The sequence below is a fragment of the Coturnix japonica genome, chromosome 4, assembly GCF_054131305.1.
Source record: "Coturnix japonica strain WE chromosome 4, WE-NBRP24, whole genome shotgun sequence".
NCBI lineage: Eukaryota > Metazoa > Chordata > Aves > Galliformes > Phasianidae > Coturnix > Coturnix japonica.
Genome location: NC_140666.1, coordinates 79631734 through 79650997, shown reverse-complemented (window position 1 = coordinate 79650997; position 19264 = coordinate 79631734). Strand labels below are relative to the sequence as shown.

Below are 19264 nucleotides of genomic sequence, written 5' to 3'. Positions count from 1 at the left end.
TCCGCTCTCTCTACGGCAGGCGGAAGCGGCAGGCGAAGCGGGTGCACGTGTGGCTGCGGTTGGCAGCAGTTGCGGTGAGGGGGGGTTAAACGGGTTAAACGGGGGAGATAAGAGTTAGAGTGCTTCTTTCCAATGGTGACAGCGGGGACCTCCTTGTCTCGCCAGGGGAGGAAAGAGATCGGCCCCATCCCATAGCAGCTGCTGACCCTCACCGCCATGGTCGTCTTCACGTGCAACGCGTGCGGGGAATCCGTGAAGAAAACGCAGGTTGAAAAGCACGTGAATGTTTGCAGGCACTGTGAGTGCCTGTCCTGCATGGACTGCGGCAAGGATTTCTGGTAGGTGGGTGATGGCAAAGCAGGTTCATTGTCAGCCCTTTCGAAAGGGAGTAAACTCTTCGAAAGGGCTGACAATAGCAGGACTAGGGGAAATGGTTTTAAGTTAAAAGAGGGAAGATTTAGTTTGGATGTTAGGGGGAAGTTCTTCACTAGGAGAGTGGTTAGGCCCTGGAACAGGCTGCCCAGGGAGGTTGTGGATGCCCCGTCCTTGGAGGTGTTCAAGTCCAGGTTGGACGGGGCCCTGGGCAACCTGATCTAGTAAAGGTGTATGTTTGGTGGCCCTGCCAGGCAGGCAGGGGGGTTGGAACTACATGATCCTTGAGGTCGCTTCCAACCCGGGTCATTCTGTGATTCTGTGAACACTGTGACACTGCACTCGCTTATCCAGAGCATCCTTGTGCATCTCAGATCTCACCTGGACATCAGTATTAAACTGACAAGTGTCAGATAGCATTGATGTTGTTGCTGGGAAGACCATCAGCAGTAGACAAAGGTGTCTTTGGTACTGAGTGTATATATTAAGACCAGTTCTGCAGACTAGATGCCGCTTCTGGTCATTGCTAGAGGTTATGTGAGGTTGGCAGTAACATCCAGAATTGTGAATTTGCCACTTTTCATAACTTAGAAGACAGTAGTGCTAGTATCTGCTTTTTAAATATGGATGTATGAATTTGCAGAAGAAAGTAAGCTCATCCTCAAATAATCACAAAGTTATAAAATGGCTTGGGTTGGAAGGGACCTTAAATATCATCCAGTTCCTGCCCCCTGCCATGGTTGCCAGCTGCTAGATCAGGCACCACATCAAGTTGCTCATGGTCCCATCCAACCTGGCCGTGAACGCCTCCAGGGATGGAGCATCCAGAGCTTCTGTTTATCTCCCTCAGTCCTTTATCAACAAAAAAGTTGTTATTCATTTCTTTTTGAGAGGCCACACATGTTGGTCAGAACTGCATTACTGCATGAGTGTATCCCCATTCAATTTAAGCAGTCTTACAAGGTGGTACTTTAACCATGTTGAACTTTTATCATATAAGCGTTGACAGTATTGAGGCTTAAACAACAGATGCTGTTACTTCAATGTGTTGGTTACTGAGTCTGTTTGGAGGACTGAGCACCTTAGTGAACTACGGTTGAAAATCTGTGTTCAGGGGTGATGACTATAAGGACCATGTGAAGTGTGTAACTGAAGATGAGAAGTATGGAGGAAAAGATTTTGAAGCCAAAACTAGTAAAGGAGATGCTAAACAACAGGAGTGGCTTCAGGTAAGGTGTATACTGATATAATAAGTAACTCTTGGTTGTTGAACTGACTGTTGGTTACTGAAGCTGTTTGTCACTGATTTCATCCTGGTTTTCTTCATTCAGAAAATTCACGAAGTAATGAAGAAACCCAATATAAACCCTAAGGTGCGAAACATTCTGGAGCAAATGCGTTCCTTTGGTAATATTCCAAGAAAAAAAGTAAAATTTCAGGTATGTTTTAAGAGCTTTGTAGTAATTGTACTTTAAAAATAGACTTTCCCAGCGTCACTCTCTTTCAAGAAAGGTGGGACAAATTGTTTTATTTTGAGCATCAGGAAGTGGATGATGTTATGGCCAAGTTTCAAATAGGAGGTGTTTCTAAATTATTTCTCCTTTCATAAAAGGTGTCTAAATGCAGTTTGTCTAAATGCAGTTTTAATTATTAATTAGGCCAGAGACTCACAAAGTTGTCTCCCAGACTTAGGGATTAAGGTTGGATGTGTAGGCTTATACTGTTTGTTATAGGGAGTTTTCCTGTTGATTAGCATTCTGATTCCCCCTCCCACACAGAATACTTGATTGTTCTGTGCTTCCCAACCACAGCAGACTCCAAATGCTTTATGTGGTATCTGTAAAGAATTACAAGTTGGCCTTTCCTCCACCTCATTTCGTGTCTCAATTTGTAAAGCTGAGAGAAAATCATGACTGCTTCTAGGTGATTCAGATAGGATGTAATAGAACTGGTGTGAAATTGCTGCCAGAGCCAGCCAGAAGATTAGACTAGTTTGACGAAATTAACCAAATTAACCAAAATGTTCTAAGCCAAGGAAGTTCTATTTTCAAGAAGCTTTCTTCTTTTTGGTAAGATGTTGTATTGAAAGATCAACAGTTTTTGCAGTACATTATTCCAGTTTACCAGTGAAGCCTTTCCAGGTGTCCCTAAAGGATTATTTGTCTGTAGTGAAACATAGAACAGATCCTTAATATTTTGGCTCATACAAACAATCAAAAGGTTTACTAGCTCTGTTCAAAAGCTTGAGGATAACATTTTCTGTATCACTCTGAATCATTGAATCACAAGGTTGGAAAGGACATACAGGATTATGTAGTCCAACCGTTGTCCCATTACCGTTGCTAACACAATTGATCTCATCTGGATTATTGTTGGTGAGGCAATTAACAGGCATGGCATAGACTTTTAACTATATGCTACACAAAACAAATTAGCGTTGTGTTTTAAGGGATTCATAGAGAATAAACATCGAACCAGATCTTCATCATGCAAAATAACAACATTCTTTAATTTAAGAACTAAGTATATGATAGTGAGGAGGAAAGAAAAGGAAAAGGGGGTGCACTTTTTAAAGTTATTGGGATTGTGTTCGTTTTCTTTCCTGCACAGAACTGGATGAAGAACAGTTTGAGAGTTACTGACAGCACTTTGCAAAATCAAGTGTGGGATATTTTTTCTGAAGCAAATGGAGATGTAAGTTAAATTAAGATAATAATAAATAAGAGGTATAACGCTGTACAACAGCAATGCATTAAAAAAATGTTTATCTTCAGAAATCAAAGCTTTTTGTTACCTGTAACTTGATTAATTTTAGCAAATATATCTTAAAAAACTATACAGACTCTATACTGACTCTAATCTGCACATTCCTTCTTCCTTGTATTTCGATAATGCAACTAATTATTAATAGCAGTGTTTCAGAATTGTGTCTTTGCCTGCTAAGTACAGTGTTTCAGTTTAGGATGTACATAATGTTTTGTATCATCATGTTTATGTTTTCTGGCATTCACATCAATTGTGCCCTTAAAAATTCCGATACTGCATTTTAAATGCCTTGAGAATGGAGTATTTAAACATGTATCCACGCAACAAGTGCACCATTTATTACACAGAGCAAAATATACTGTAAAACAAAGCAAAACAAATTAAACCAAGCCAAAGATTTTTTTACATGATAACATTTCTTCTGTGATGTTGAGGTTATTAGCAGTTAACAGAAGAATCAAGCCATAGAGTTTACTATTGATGTTACCTTGTGTAATAAGCTTGGCTGAATTCAGGATAGTGGTGTATTTCAGAAATGGTGTAGTGCAAAAATAGTTGAATTAACAATAAAGGAATGTCAAAAATTGTAATTCTCTGTCTCTCAAAAAAGGTGGCAGGTAAAAAAGAACCTGACAAACCACAACAGAAGGATGTAGTACAGTCTGCAGATAATGGGCAAAAAGCAGTGGCGGAAGAAAATGAAGTTACAGATGGTGAAGCCAAGCAGAAAAAGAGTAAGAAAGAAAGAAAAGAAGAGAGACAAAAGAACAATAAGAAGGAGAAAAAAGATCTGAAATTAGAAAATCAGCCTGTGAGCTCAGAAACAAAAAAGAATAAGAAGTCCAAAAAACAGAAGGAGAGCTCGGAGAATGAATTTGAAATGAATGGAAATGGCCATCAGAATGAGATAGAAGAGGAAACAAATGTCAGGAAACGCAAACATAAACATGTAGAAGGTATCTATCCTACTTACTCTATTATTGTTTCCAGACCTTTGCCAGTGCCTAAAAGATCAATAATCTACTTCAGTGGAATTTGTAAAAGTAATGAATGTTAAATACACAGATTTTACAGAAAGTGAACATCCTAACAAATAGAAGCTTATGTTAACAAGAATAGAAATTTGCTCCCCATGGAACTTCTATTTTTATCACTTTTTCTGTGTGTGCATTTCACCTCTAGAGGAACCCTGTATCACAAAAAAGAGAATGAAAACTGAAAGCGTGTCAGAAGACTTGGAAACAGAGAACACCAATGGCGATGAAGAAACTCTTGGAAAAGGTAAAGATATTCTGAAGGGGAAAATTTAGATGGTTACAAAACTGTGTTACAAAAGATCTCATGCAGAATATGATGCTTTTGCAGCAAGCTGTGAAGTAAGTTCTGCCTCAATCATAACATTCACTTATCTGTTCCAGAGGAAGAAGCCTGTGCTACACTTTACACCTAGTTCTGCATTCTTATGTTAATTCTGTGCTGGCAGCCTCTAGCTACACTTAATTTCATCAGACTGTGAGGAATCTGGAATATTTGTTTCACCACATTAGGTTTCTTCCCTGCTGCCATACACCTGAGGCAGCACAGAGGAAAAATGATAGCAGCTTTGTATCTGGGTTGTCTTTTACATCACCATTTTTTATAATTGAATCATAAATTCGAGTTTATATCTGTGTTTGACTTGGTTTGTTCTTAGATATGCCAAGGCGCTTCACTATCTTTGAGGAATGTCTGTCCTTGAACATGCAGATTGTGTATTATGTATTGGTTTCTGGTTTATAGCTGAAACACAGGAGCTAAGTGAAGGCCATCTTGACCCTAACTACTCATGCTGCACAATGGTTCTTCATGGACATCCAATTAAAATATTCAGGAACAGCCTACCTGACTTTATACTTAAGACATTCTGCTGTTGTAAAGTCAGTAGGATAACAGAGAACCATGATGGCAGCTGAACTGGTTCGAAAAGAAGAAGGTTGAAGGTTCCTACCACAAGATCTGGTAAACTTACATTTCTATATGCCTAATTATTTTCTAGGTAAATTCAACTGGAAAGGAACCATCAAAGCTGTTCTGAAACAGGCTCCAGACAATGAAATTTCAATTAAAAAACTAAGGAAAAAGGTACAGTGCACTATCTTTTTTTTTAGGTTCTAAGTCTTCTTTGCTCTTGAGTTTTGTTTTCCTGTAGTGCTGAAGCTTGTAAAATTCTGTTCCTGTCAAAAATGTTTGATGTTTCTTAGCAGAACATGACTAGAACTAGACTCATTCTTTAGAACTCAGTAGAATACAGAGGCAAGTTCTGCAAACGGGTAGCGTAAGTTTCTGTGCTGCTTTTAATACAGTAACATGATTGTATTACAGCTTTAACTGGATCTTTACTAACTGAAAGCTGTTCCTCTTTCTTTGTGCAGGTTATAGCTCAGTACTATGCAGTAGCTGGTGAACATCACAAATCAGAAGAGGATATTCTAGTTACGTTTAATAAGAAAGTGAACAACAATCCCAAATTTAAAGTTTTAAAGGACAAAGTGAAACTCGTGAAATAATTTTTCATACTTTCCATAATGTTTGCAGTGCAGACTGAGTCAAATTCTGCTGTCAAGTGGACAGACATCATGTATTGGTCTCAATTTTAATTGTTTGCGTATGAGAGTTCAGAATTTAAGTCGGGACTCCTTTTTCTAGATTTATTGCAGAATATTTTAGGAGTCCTGCATATCTGTTTTCAGATCTTTTATAATTTTTAAGGAAAATGTATATTTTTTTGTACAAGTTTTAAGAGGCATTGAAAATAGTAGGCAACAGATATATAAAATTCTTCCAGTAATGGATTTAATTGATAGGCATGAATGTCTGTCAGGACCACGGTTGTGTGGCTTTTTGTAGAAACTACTGTAAGATCAATAGGATTTTCATATTCAAAACCTCAACATGGAAAAATGTTTTGTCATGATCCAGTTAAAAATGGTATGATTGATAGCTTCTTTATGCACTGTAGCTTGTATACACAGGCTTTAATGACCTCTTAATTTTGTGTTGTGAAGTGCATAACTACAATGTCTGTAAAATTTATGCTTTTAAGATTGCACGTTCAGTGAAAATCTAAAGACTGTTACCTGTATGTGCATAGCTACTTAGTGTTATAATTAGTATTGCAACTGACTGTAAGTGATCTCACTTATACTAAAAATTGACCAGTGAAATAAATGACTGTAAAGCACTACCTTAAATGTATTAAATCTTGTCAGTTTATAATTGTACTGAAAAAAGGAACGAACCAACTGAGAAGAAATTTGTGCATGAAATCCACAGACTATACATAATTTCTTGTATTACAGTCACCAAAAAATTTTAAAAGGCAGAAATCTTAATTAAAATACCCGAATTTGTAAAACTGCTGGATTTATTAGAAGTATGAAAATGTTAAATGTCTGGGTCCAGTTTTTTTGAGTACATATTTGTCTTGTTTATAAGAAAAAAATACAATAGAAGTTCATAATAAGTTTCTTTCTTCACTAAGTGCTTGTTTGCCAGTTCATGAGAATGGCTTTGGATGTATGTGAATAAAATTTATTTACAGCCCTGGGAAAACTGAGAAGTTCTTTCAATGCTTTTCAAAAGCTATTTTTTATTTTTATTTATTTATTTTAATGTAGGAAAGGACATAAGACTAAAGTGAATACACTCCCATTAATCTTTTCACTGTTTATTTTACTATAAATATGGATGTCAGACAGAGATATTAAGTAGTTTTGTTGGAGTAATTGTTAGAGGTTTTAATTATTGTTTAAAATTTGTTCCAAGTTAAGCCATTTTTTTTGTATCTTCCAAAGATTAAAAGTTGTTTTGTTGACCATGCAAATGTTGACCACATAGTGATGACCACTTTGATGGTCATAACAAATGTCCAACAAGCATATACAAATGACAGACATGTATAAAACTGAGATATGGAATATCATATCAAAATGACAGTACACACCAGCTGAGCAGGATTTGCCCATTTTCCTACAGTAACTTGTGATTCTTAATGCTTGAAATGCCTGATTTCCACTGGGTGCTGACATGCCTGTATTAGTATTGCCTATGTGGAACTGTAAATTTGACTTTTGCATCTGATTCTTCTCTCCCTTAATGGGCAAAGAAGCACAAGCTACTTATTGACCGACATGGAGGAAATTAACGCCTCCTCATTGATAGTCACTAGCAGGGAGTTTACTATCATCCTGTTACATTAGTATTTCTTCATTATATATCTTTATAGCAATATCACCTTTTCACTGTCTGTTGGCAGAAAGAAAGGGAGGGAGGAAGAATAGGCTTTGCAAACTTGTATGCTTTTCCTTATGAGTATTGCTGGAAGTGGTACCGTATGGTAGAGGAGACTGTGTCCCTAAAGATCACTTGAAATGCTAAAGTCCATGCACAGCTGCATTACTGACACACAGCTCAACATTAACAATAATAATAAAAAAAGAAATCAATATTTTTTCATTAGACAAGAGATTCCTCAGAGGTCTGAATGTGGCTTTTTTACTTAAAACACATTCAAGATTCAGTTTACTACTTGCAGGTAACAATGTTTCTATCTAAGTGAAATTACCCACTTAATAATTACCAGTTTAATGGTCATCATTTCAGAGGGGGGGATACTCCCTTGTATCCCATTCAGAATATTTCACCAAGACATAAAAACAGTAAGACCTTCCTACTTTTATCTCAAAAATGATTAATCAATGTATTGACTGATTTGTTTGTTTGTTTCAATCCCAGTGGTCTGTTACAAGGAAGTTACATACCTACAGTCATATTGGCAATGTTAGCAGTCACAATAAATTGATGAGAAACCATCACATATCAGTAACGTAGCATTACAGAATGTTTAAGAATATTCTGTTTGCTGATTTTCTAAACAGCATAATGTATCTCCATAAGGAAGCATGCTTTATCACTAGAATTTTCCTTCTTAAAATACTGTATTGGAGATCGAATGTCTTTGGATGAGTGAGAAAGATGGAAGTGCTGTTGATCAGAAATGAATTGTTTAAAGTCGGTGGCTCTCTTGGTTAAGTGTAGCATCAGAATTTAAGCAGGGATTTTAATCTCTGAAAAGAAGAAAGCTTCAAAGGATGTCTACTTGTTTGTTGTACTCAGCACTCCACCATATGGGTGCATTAGAGTATTTCATTCTCCTTTCTCCCTGTGAAAAAAGATCCTCCCACCTGGTGCTCTAATCTGATTGCATCAGTACAAAGCAGTTGGAGCCCAACATGAGTACAGGCTTATAACTGATGACCACACGATACATTTTCCATTTGGAAACTTTTAAAGCTGTAATGCTCACCCTTATTAAGGAAATGAGAGAGCAAGTATTAAACTTTTTGTGCAAGATAAGCAAAAAAAAAAAAAGAAAAGTATATAGTTCCATACATTGGGCTGTGTTCACAGGTCACAAGATATCTCAATCAATATATTTAACATTTATCCCTTTCTTCTCCTGGTTTAGCTTTCAAGGAAAAAACAAAACCAAAAACCCACAAGAATAAGCCCTCTAAGTTTCTTTTCTGCTCCGTCAGCCAAGAAAAGCAGCATATTGTGTTCCCCATTAGTTCTTTTCCAGGAAGTGTTATTTTATATTTAATACTAAATTTCACTTGGAGCAGAGGAAGTTTCAGTGGTAACTGTTCTTTGCACTTGATGAGATACAACTCCTTTTGCACCTGTAACCTACTGCTTTTCTTTGTACCTGTTGAGATATAATTCCTTTTGCACCTGTGTTCTCATGCTTTTATATTCTCACAGGCTGAAACAACCTGAAGAACATATTTTGTTTCGTTTCTGTCTCCAGTTTATTCCAGATGACGTGGAACAGCCATTTCTCCTAATAGACTGTATACTTTGATCTTCTGATTTGAGATTTTAAACAGAAATTTCTCTTGATACTCCTTTGCGTTTACCTCAGAAGCAAAACGACTCACTTTGTACAGAATTTGTTTTATAGTTCCTGAAATGTCTTGAAAGCAGCAGGATAACAGAAATTGTGTCTCTGTGTGCCTACCCACTAATCAGGTAGAATGCATTACTACTAAACAGCACTGAAATCCTTAGCAAGGCCCGATTACAAAACCAATCTCAGCTCTCACATGCATTTGTTCTATTAGAAAGAAGATGCTTTTACTGAGATACTGCTCTAAGGCAGTGTGAAAACAAAGGGAAGACAATATCTCATATTCTTTTTTAGCCAGTAAAACAAATAACAATAACAAAAACCTTTTATCAAGAACTCAGAATGCCATTATAAATTATTCTCTAAATGACTATTTCATTCAATGACTCCATCTTTCAGTACTGGTTTCTCTCTCCTGAAAAATCAGAATAAATCTACACTTAAACTTCAACATTTCATTTATTGCTTTTCTATTTTAACACATCTTTCTCGTACTGGATATCAGAACTTTAGCCTAACAGCCTCCTTTTTCCACTAAAATGCATGTAGCACTTGATCCATATAAAAGCACTGAAATCACTACATCTCATTTAGATGGCAAACAATGAAAAATAACACCAGAAGCTTGCCTGCATTGTAGATGGTTCAAGATATGTGAATTTTACTCCTTTGATCTGTTCTTTGCAGTAGCCATGTAATGAACTCTTAAGATTCAGACACTGAGTTATAAATAGGAAGCATGAAGTGCACTTTTATGTGCTTGATTTTCTTCCTTTCTGATGGCCTTTGATGCTGCTGTTGGCACTATACCCATACAGTACCCATGCATGACAAAAGCTGATTTTTTTTGTGAGTGAGACTGTGCCAGAATTTTCTCTCAGACTTTTATTGGTTTTGGTGTTTTTTTAATGTTTAAAGCAAAGTGCTTCACTGACTGAAGTCAATATATTGTACCAGCATTTCTGCCTCGGACTTCTTAATCAACTGCCAGTGTAAAACCTTTCACTGAATTTATAGACATTTCTTATACATACAGGCTTTTATTGATTCTTTTTTCCATCTATCCACTGTACTATTTACTACATTTTTATGGACTCTTTGTTCCTACAATTTCCCTATTCTACACCATCAAATCTGTTTCTTCTTCCTATCTTGCTGCAACACATCTCACTCACCTCTGAACGACTTCAGGGGTTAGCATTGGGCAAGTTCTCTATGAGAAGAAAAAGATATCAACTCTGTCTTAGTTGTACACTTTTACAAACTTGTTAATATGAAGTAGATTTGTCAAAGTAGTAATGGGAATTGCACAACATATTCCAGCTAAAATTTCTAATTGAGATACTGCTGAATTTAGTTCTCATACCAACAAACATCTTTCTTTCTCCCTTTGACAGTATAGCATTCTGTTGGTTCCCTCTAACTCGAGTGTCCAATCAGGTCACCAAATCAAAGTATGTATAAAAACTGATCTTGCAGATGTAGTAAGTAGTAATGGACTGTGAAGGACAAGAAACAAACAAAAGCACTCCCTTAGGAACCTGAATGAAATTTATAAGAACTTTGTTTCATGTTTACTTCTGCAGGACTCCTTAGAAGAATTTCCACAAGCAAAGAGCATGGGCTGAATTCTATGCTGTGTACATCAATGAGATGTTCCTATACTGTAGGTGGTACAATTTTTTTCCATACTTTGCAATTTTGTAGCAGTGATGTCCATTTGCCTGAGCGACTTTGTAACACTGTCTCTAGCAGTGAGAGGGCACTAGATGAGGTCTGAAAAACAGTTAATGTGCCACCAGCAGCCTTAAAAACAATGCTGACTTCTATAAAGTGTCAAGTCTAAATAAAGTAATACTCCTAGAGTAAGCTATTTTAAGTCTTAATAGGGCAAAAAGTTCTATGAACAATAAACTTGAATACTCATTCCCCAACTGATACATAGTCTTTCCTATGTAAATTAAACCTATCTTGGTTACTCCAAGAAATGATACTTCAGGATGTTCCTAAGTGTAGTAAGGATGCAGTACTTGTTATAGTGTTACAGATGCATTTTCCTCAGTGAGGACGTCAGTTTCAGTAATTCACAAGGGTTCCCTTTCCCACCCTCTCACATCTGGTCATTTCCTTTTGCCTCTTTGCCATTCCCCTGCATTTTTTTATTTTTTCCGAAGGCTTTTAAAACCAGATCAAATCCTCAAACTGAGAGGTATTATATACCACTACTGTGGTCTGAGTAGTCAAGAACAATTATAGCTGGAGCACTGCTGCCAAATGCTTTGTATCTTTAAACTGTAGTCTTGGGAAAACATTTTGAGAGCCATTGTACTCCCTAAGAAAGTAAGCATAGTTAAGTGAAACGAAATTCAAGAAATGATTTAGAAGACAGACTAGGAAGATTTACTTACCAGCTTCAAGGAGAATGGTTTGTCCAGAGTTATTTCATGCCTTTAAAAAATAAAATAAAATAAAATAAAATAAAATAAAATAAAATAAAATAAAATAAAAACAAAAAACCCTACACATTTGAAGATTCAAGCTGGAATGAACACAGTTGTCTCATTATATATTCTTAATACTGATTATAGCAAAAGGCAAGAGTCTAACACTGAAGCTACCTAAGATATTGAAACAGGCTGATCGAAGGTGTTGAAATGGTCTTTCATCAAAGAGACAGTGATGTCCTGTCCTAAAGTGATGTCCTGGACCAGCCACGTTTTTGTGTTTGACAGCTTTCAAGATGAAAAATAAGCTAACTAGATAAATCAGATCATATGATGTGGTTGATTCTTCTTCATTTCTCTTAGATACCTACTTCTTGTTTTTAACTGCCTTGATCTTTTCTGCCTTCTTTTCTTTCGAAAAGTTCAAACGTTTGCATGCTCAATGGTAGTGCATTCTTTGCATCACACTATTATGTCTATTGCTTCCTCCCTTGAGGGTCAGTCTAAGGCTGCACTGATGTTTAATACTAAACTTTAGTTGTATAGTTTGTACAACATTCAAGTCAGACTAAGTTTTAACCTCTGGTTGTTTTTCATGTTTGTATTACAGTACTAACGGTACTACGGTAGTAACACCACATGCTTTCAGTCCTTTGGTGATTTTTTTTTTTTCCCATTGTACCTAAGTGAACAATTATTCCTCAGAATGAAGAATATACCCACACTGTAGCCACCGTCCTTCAACTAAAAATGCCTTTCTTAGATAGGTAATGAAGACAACACCCACAGTTTGGATGCTTTGTTGATTATGTTGTTGATTTTGTAACAGCCTCAGTTCAGTTCCTGATCGTTATCCTTTTGCAGATTAATAATGACTGAATCAGAGAAGCCCTGTGAAAAGATCACAGAAAACATCTCGGCTCTACAAACACTGAACATGAGTGGTCCAGGTTAAGGTCAAAAGTGAGTCAGGGAAGGGAAGCTCTTATTTCAGCTCTTTGCACAATGCCTACTCTGTAGGTAAACAGGAGTCTTCAGTTTAACAGCACTAACCGATCTTAACCTTTTCAAGCATACATGTTTATTTAATTACTACGTTTAAATCAAAGATATTTCCTATGAATAGCTTTAGCAAAGAGAGTGCATGATTTCCTTTGTTTCCTATTCGAGTTACCAGCATGAAAGTGAAGGCTGAGGTCATCATTTCATTCAAAGGAAGTAAAACAAAGAATCCTCTATTTCATTGCTAAGAAAGTTGAGATCAGAGACTCCTACAAGCTGTTAACTTCAAAATATTCAACTGAACTAAACAAAACATAATCCCTGTAGCCATTAAAGTCCATGATGTGGATGTAAGGCATGTTCTACAGTAAATGAAGTAAGCAAGTACATAAAAATACATTTTTTTTGCACTGAATTTACTCAAAAGTCGATGCAAAGTAATAAAGAATGATCAGAACTCTTGCTTCATTCAACATTAGAAATCCCTATAAAACAGATGAGAGGACATTTAGGAAAATAATCAGGTCCAAGCCTTTGTGGGAAAAGGGAGCATAGGTGAGATTATCCAGCATCTTACACAACTGCATCTTGAAAGTCTCTGGGGTGGGAAATGTATCATGTCCCTGGGGAGGTTGCTTCGGAGACTGATTGTTATCACTATAAAAAAAAAATCTTATATCAAGACAAAGCCTCACTCAGTGCAGCTTGTACCCATTACCCCTTGTTTTCCCTATGTTACTCCTTTGTGAAGGGAGTGCCTCCATCCCCTCTGTAGCAACTCTTTAAGTACTGAAATACTGTAATGAAGTTCCCCCTAAGCCTTTACTTCTCCAGGCTGAAAAGCTCTAACTCCTTCAGCCTTTCCCCATGGCCAGGTATTCCAGCCCTTCAATCATCTTCATGTCTCTCTTCTGGATCCCCTCCAGTCTGCCCACATCTTTATCGAACTGGAGAACCAGAACTGGACTTCAGGTACAGAATGACAAGCACTGAGTGGGATGATAACAACTCCATCTCTGCTTGTAATTCCCTTGTAGGTACAGCCCAGGATCTGTAACATCAGTACAGCTGCAGGACCTTACATCTGTTAAATGTACACATTGTTTATAGCAGTACTTCTGGCGTATGACACCGGCACTCCTCGCTGAGGAAAGCGCCCTTCCGCCCTCCCCGCCCCGCCGCGTCACTGCCGGAGCGGCCCAAGATGGAGGGCGGCGGGCAGCAGCTCCCCAGGCTCAGGCGCCATTTGCGACAAGGGACAGAACCTTCATCCCCGCTGCTGCAGCCGCTGCTCCGGGGCGGTGGGACGGCGGGTGGGTGGTGCCCGGAGCGCCATGCCCGCCCCCACCGGGAGGAGCGCGGATGGGGGCTGTGAAGCGGCGGTAGCGCTGCCCGGACGGGATGGGACTGGGTGTGGGGCTCAGGATGTTCGGGGGTGCCTGGAGCCTCGTTTCACGGCCTGCTAGCCCTGCTCTGCCTCTCATCCTTGGCTGTTAGATGGAGGTGCTGCTGTGGCGATGTTGAAGTGCCCCCAGCAGAGGTCTGAGCTCAGCTGGTGGCGCTGCTTTTAGTGGGGTGCAGGGCTAAGTGTGTGTGTGAGGCTGCTGAAGGCATACAAACCACTAACAAGGATAAGTGCAGTGTATGAAACATCACATACACCTGTATCTCAACAGGTAACTCTGTACCACTGCTATTGCTCAGCCAAATGGGCAGCCTAACTTAGCTTTGCATGTCCCTGTTCATTGCAAGGGAGTTGGTCTCGGTGACTTTTGAAGGTCCCTTCCAACTCTATGAGATCTATGGTTCTGTAATGACACTGCAGTTAATAACAGGCTTTGGTGGTGTCATTATGTTCATGTTTACAGAAGAATCTACAGCTGGAGAGAAGAAAAAGAAGCCCCCTCCCAGACTGAACGTTCATTCTGCGTTCTGGATTTTGGCTTCCATTGCTGTGACATATTACTGTGATTTTTTTAAATCTATTAAAGAAACAATTCAAGCAGATAGGTAAGATGCCTTACAAAGATTTCTTACGAAGAAAAGTTGTGTTTTCATCTTACATTCAGGCTGTTACATCTAAACTTTGCGTTTTGAATCTTGGATAAACAAGGTTCACATTAGGAACAGAGAGAGATGGGTCTGTTCAGACTGGAGAGGAGAAAGCGAGGAGGGGGGAATCTCATCAATGCGTACAAATACCTGAATGCAGGGTGCAAAGAAGATGGAGCCAAACGCTTATCAGTGATGCCCCAAACCGAAACAAAGAGGTTCCATCTGAGCATCAGGAAACGCTTCTTTATCGTGCACTGGAACAGGCTGCCTAGAAAGGCTGCAGTCTCTGTCCTTGGGATTACAGCAAAAAAGCTGCCTGGATTTAGTCCTGGGAGACCAGCTCCAGGTGGCCACACTCGTTTAGTCCTGGGCCTCGTTTAGACCTTTTTGAACAGGAGTGATGTATTGTGAACTTAAACTCTAGTAGCTGTGCAAGTGTTTTGTAAAAGTAATTTGAGAAAAATAGTTCAGGAGTTTTAGGCTAATGTGTAAATTAAACAAGTATTGTCTGTTCTGTTTGTGGAATAGAATGAAGAGTAATACATGAACTGAGACGTTACTATACTTAACATGTTTTTCCCTTCTACTGCAGTTGGTGGTTTGCCTCTGGCAGTTGTTTATTGGCTGCATGTTTATCCATTGCCTTTTACTGCATTATATACCTTGAGTGGTATCGTGGAATTGAGGACTACGATGTGCAGTATCCTGTACTGATACCTGTCACAACTGCCACTTTTATTGCAGCAGCAGTTTGGTAAGTTGAAAAGTATATACAGACTTTTGCTAAACTTGGGCAGTTCAAACAGTATTAATGGGCTCATTTTATCAGCAGTATCATTTCTCTAATTCCCCTGAACTGGATATTGGAGAATTGAATACCACTGAATTGGTATTGGAGATAGTATTGCATGATTTCTTCTGTTTTCAGCATTCATCCATGACTCAAGATTTATAGCAGCTGAAGCTGTTATTAAAAAGCTTAACTTTAGATATCCTGGGTCTTTTCTGATTAAAGAAATAGCTTAGGATTAGTAAGATCCTAATTGTAACAAATTGTAAACAATTTGTAAAGTAAATTTTCTTGCTATCTCTTTCTTTTAATTCATTCTCAAATATATTTGGCTATAAGTATAAATTAAGGTTTTATTTTCCTCAGATACTGTGCTTGCCCATTGAAAAATCAAGAATATTTCTCATAACTTTTACTTTCATAATTTCTGTGCATCTTGATGGGTCTAAGTGGTTACAGGATGAGATGTCAGCAAATAAGCAGTACGCTAAACTATTAGTTTTATAAGTGCTCTTTTTGCCTTTTTTTTCCCCTTTATTTATTTATTTAAACTCTGAAGTTGTAAAGAAATAAGTATTCCTTGGGTTAAGTTGTTTGAATTTCGTTTCTTATTGTGCTATGATTTACTTCTATGCCTGGTTTTTCCACAGTGTGACAGCTGAACTAAAGCTTTCTTCTTTTATTCCCAGTTTTAACGTTGCCTTATGGCCAGTCTGGTCATTTATCACACCTGTGGTGTTGTTCATTCAGTTTATGGGTGTTGTGATGCTTGTGTCACTCCTAGGATAAGTCTTACAGGTAAAGTATTGAATTATTTAAGTGCATAGAAATGTTTTTCTTGTTGCATGAGTTGATTTCTTATACAAACCATTTGAGGATTCTTTCTTTATATTTTATATACAGTTTTAGAATGCTGAAATCTTACAGCAAATGGAGTTACCTGAGAATATGCAGTTATCTTTAAAGGAAGAATACCCTTTTCTTATTTGCGTGTTCTATTTAAGCAATGCAGAGGTGGGGAAAGAGTGTATTGTGAGCTGTTAGAGCTGTGCTCATATTAATAAACTAAGACAACCATATTGCTTTACTTTATACTCAGAGGTAGAAAGTAAGAAGTATAAGTGAACTGAAGATATTCTGAACAGCTAAATCTTAGGAAGACATCCTGGTTTTCTCTATGAGCAGCCAGGTAAATTATTTTGTACAGTATATTATTGATTGATGATGTAAAGTCATCCAACTGATGAATATTAGATTAGCACAGGATACGGCTTGTGAAGTATATACAGCCTTATAGTGTTTGTGTGTGTGTGTGTGTATAAAACATTTGATGTGCTTTTTCTTTTCTTTCAGCTTCATGTGGAAGATTCAAGTAACAATTATCCTACAAAGTGGATGTTGCTTTATTTCCATTCCAGACTTCTGATTACTGAGCTACCTGATTTTATAAATGAAACTGACATTAACTCATGGTTCAAACAGTGTCTGCAAGAAGGCAGATGATTTAAAACTAACTGAAATATAGATTTTATCTTAGTAACATGAATGCATTTCACGCTTTCTTTGTAACTACATTATAAAAGTGACTTATTAGTCATTCACCCAGTCTTAAATCCCATCTGGGGTCTCCAGAGGTCACTTAGTCCAACTTTCTGCTTGAAGCATGTTGACTGGTTTAAAAATAAGTGATGCTTAAATTTATGCATTATGGGTTTTTAATATATTATTTTTACATTTGAATTGATAGCTAAAATACTAATGTTTGGAATCTCTTTGAGCTTATAAACTTGCACATAGATGACAACCGAGGAGGCATTTATTGATCCACTAAATTTATAATGTTATGTGTGCTATAATGAAGGAAATATTTCATTGATCTAACTCCTTGACTTCAAATATGTAAGTATTTGAAAGAAAGATATGGATCTGGTTAAAATTCTAGAAAGCTGGTTGAAATTTACATCATTGATAGTCTGACAGTGCCAACAGTGAAATAAATGGATTACACTCATATTGACATCATTTGTCTACAGCCAAAGGTTGGTTATCAACCTCTGAGTAACCAGCAATACAGTGAACAATAGGAACATTGTGCAAGAAATAAAGAACACAAAGAAAACTATTTTGATGTATGCACTATGTTTTAGTATTCTGGATGTTTTTATTCAAAAAGTCACTTTTTATTCTTTAAAGTGCCTGTTAATAAAATTGCCATTTTTCCTTCCTCAGCAATAGAAGTCAGTATCAAATTAAAAGCCATTACTCACATACAGCTGGGTAAATACAATAACACTGTCAGTTTGTTCAGCTTGGCTGTGATACTTAAGTATCTGGGCACCATCTAGTTTTCAGACCATTTTATATAGGTCATTGTGTTAAATACTTTTCATGGATGATAGAAATATGTAAAAGCTGGGTAATGAAACATGCTTTACTCTTTGTGGCTTGAATTTTGGACAGTTAGAAGAGACCATGTTTGTTATTCTGACTTTCAGATTCACATCATTGCTGAAAACACCATATGTGAAATGTTTAATTATGACAAATGTAGGTGTCTGAAGTTACTGCTGTTTCATTGAAGAAAAAACGTTGCTGTCAGGGTGCAAAGTAAAGGATCAGTCGAAGCAAACCAAAATGCATCCAGCACTATTGCTAGGTAGCTTGTAAACAGCATGATTTTTAAAAATATATAAAAATAATTAAGAAAAAAAAATCAAAAATAGTTGTTCTGAAAAGATCTTCAAATATTCATCTTTTAACAAATTCCAACAGTTTTATGTCTGCACACATGTGTCCTTTGAGTTACTTTGTTCTTTGTGATATCTAAACGCACTGTTGCTCAGGGATGGTCAAAGTCATTGTATTTTTATTTATCAACTATGTGAATGCTCTGGGTGCTTTAAGTTGCTTTGTCCTCTTGAATTAATATTTGCTACATGTCTGTTTCAAATGTATTCTTCTGGACATCTTAATAAACTTTGTATAAAAGTGATCAATTATTGGTCAGTATGTAATTGTTTAACTATCAAATTCCACCGTTCTTGGGTTTGTCAACCCATCATTTTGCCTGTGTTTGTCTTTCATGACCTCTCAGCTGGGCTAATTGATTGTCTAATACCAGTTTGTATGACTTGGTTAGAGGTATTTACTTACTGACTTTCTGCAAATCCCAGGTAGAGAGAGAAGCTTACTGCACAAAAGTCTTGCAAAGTCCTCTGGTAACCATTTTGAGTATCAAATGCAATACTCGTATCCTTCTATGCTCAAAAGCAAGTAGTGGTGAATCTGGTAAGAATATTAAATCCTTAACAACCTGACAAAATCTCGCTTATTTTCCTTTTACCAAATCAAGAACTCAGGGCAAGAGATCAGAAAGCGATATCTTAATGGTTTCCTGAGAACAGTTATTAGGTTCCCAGAAGCCTTACTTGCACTAAAGCTTGAATATATTTGCTGGCTTCAAAACACTATATTTAAGTATATATATGTATATATATATATATTTTCTCCATTTCCATTGATTTCATTTGAGAATATGTGCCAGTGTCAAAGAGCTTTTCTTCACAGATAAAATGGGATGCTCTAGAATCCCCTTAAAAGGAATGGAAATAAAATAGCCCAGACAGTTACATGTAGAAGCTCTGCAAAATGAAAGCACCTTCCTTCCTTTGCTTTAGATGTAACGTTTGCGTAAGATACCAAGTAGAACATAGCAGTTCTATAAGCTTCAGAGAAGGATGAATGTAGTTCTGTGCTGGAGGTGATGGAAGTGTTCATCTGTTACCAGAAATGTCCTTCATTACTTTTGTTCTTTGGCTTCAGAAGAGAAGCTTAAAGTCGTAAGTTTTGCCAGTGGGAGTAAAATAGATGCCATCTTCTCATTCCTTC

At 37.3% G+C, this 19264-nt stretch overlaps 2 protein-coding genes across 4 annotated transcripts; both read left to right on the top strand.

Annotated features, from left to right (window-relative positions):
• Positions 1-16: 16 nt before the first annotated feature.
• On the top strand, positions 17-6729 carry LYAR (Ly1 antibody reactive). 3 transcript variants are annotated; one of them, XM_032444253.2, is made up of 9 exons: positions 17-74; positions 166-338; positions 1487-1601; positions 1704-1811; positions 2983-3066; positions 3749-4094; positions 4321-4419; positions 5174-5259; positions 5550-6729. In XM_032444253.2, exons 2-9 carry the CDS (start codon positions 217-219, stop codon positions 5682-5684), a joined length of 1095 nt encoding a protein of 364 aa, XP_032300144.2. In that variant the 5' UTR covers positions 17-74; positions 166-216; the 3' UTR covers positions 5685-6729. The 3 variants fall into 3 exon arrangements, with proteins under 3 accessions (XP_032300144.2, XP_085401871.1, XP_015718283.2); XM_085545745.1 differs by lacking the exon at positions 1487-1601; XM_015862797.3 differs by having other exon boundaries at positions 17-338.
• A 6987-nt stretch (positions 6730-13716) lies between these two features.
• TMEM128 (transmembrane protein 128) lies at positions 13717-18368 on the top strand. Its single transcript, XM_085545746.1, has 5 exons — positions 13717-13844; positions 14400-14541; positions 15179-15340; positions 16066-16174; positions 16730-18368. The coding sequence occupies exons 1-4, from the start codon at positions 13736-13738 to the stop codon at positions 16163-16165; spliced, it is 513 nt and encodes a 170-aa protein (XP_085401872.1). The 5' UTR covers positions 13717-13735; the 3' UTR covers positions 16166-16174; positions 16730-18368.
• Positions 18369-19264: the final 896 nt, after the last annotated feature.

Coding starts and splice junctions, on each gene's coding strand:
- TMEM128 (XM_085545746.1), top strand. CDS start 13,736: ATGGAGGGCGGCGGGCAGCAGCTCCCCAGGCTCAGGCGCCATTTGCGA. Junction 13,845..14,399: donor CCGGGGCGGTGGGACGGCGG/GTGGGTGGTGCC, acceptor TCATGTTTACAG/AAGAATCTACAGCTGGAGAG. Junction 15,341..16,065: donor TTTATTGCAGCAGCAGTTTG/GTAAGTTGAAAA, acceptor TTTTATTCCCAG/TTTTAACGTTGCCTTATGGC.
- LYAR (XM_032444253.2), top strand. CDS start 217: ATGGTCGTCTTCACGTGCAACGCGTGCGGGGAATCCGTGAAGAAAACG. Junction 1,602..1,703: donor AACAACAGGAGTGGCTTCAG/GTAAGGTGTATA, acceptor TTCTTCATTCAG/AAAATTCACGAAGTAATGAA. Junction 3,067..3,748: donor TTTCTGAAGCAAATGGAGAT/GTAAGTTAAATT, acceptor CTCTCAAAAAAG/GTGGCAGGTAAAAAAGAACC.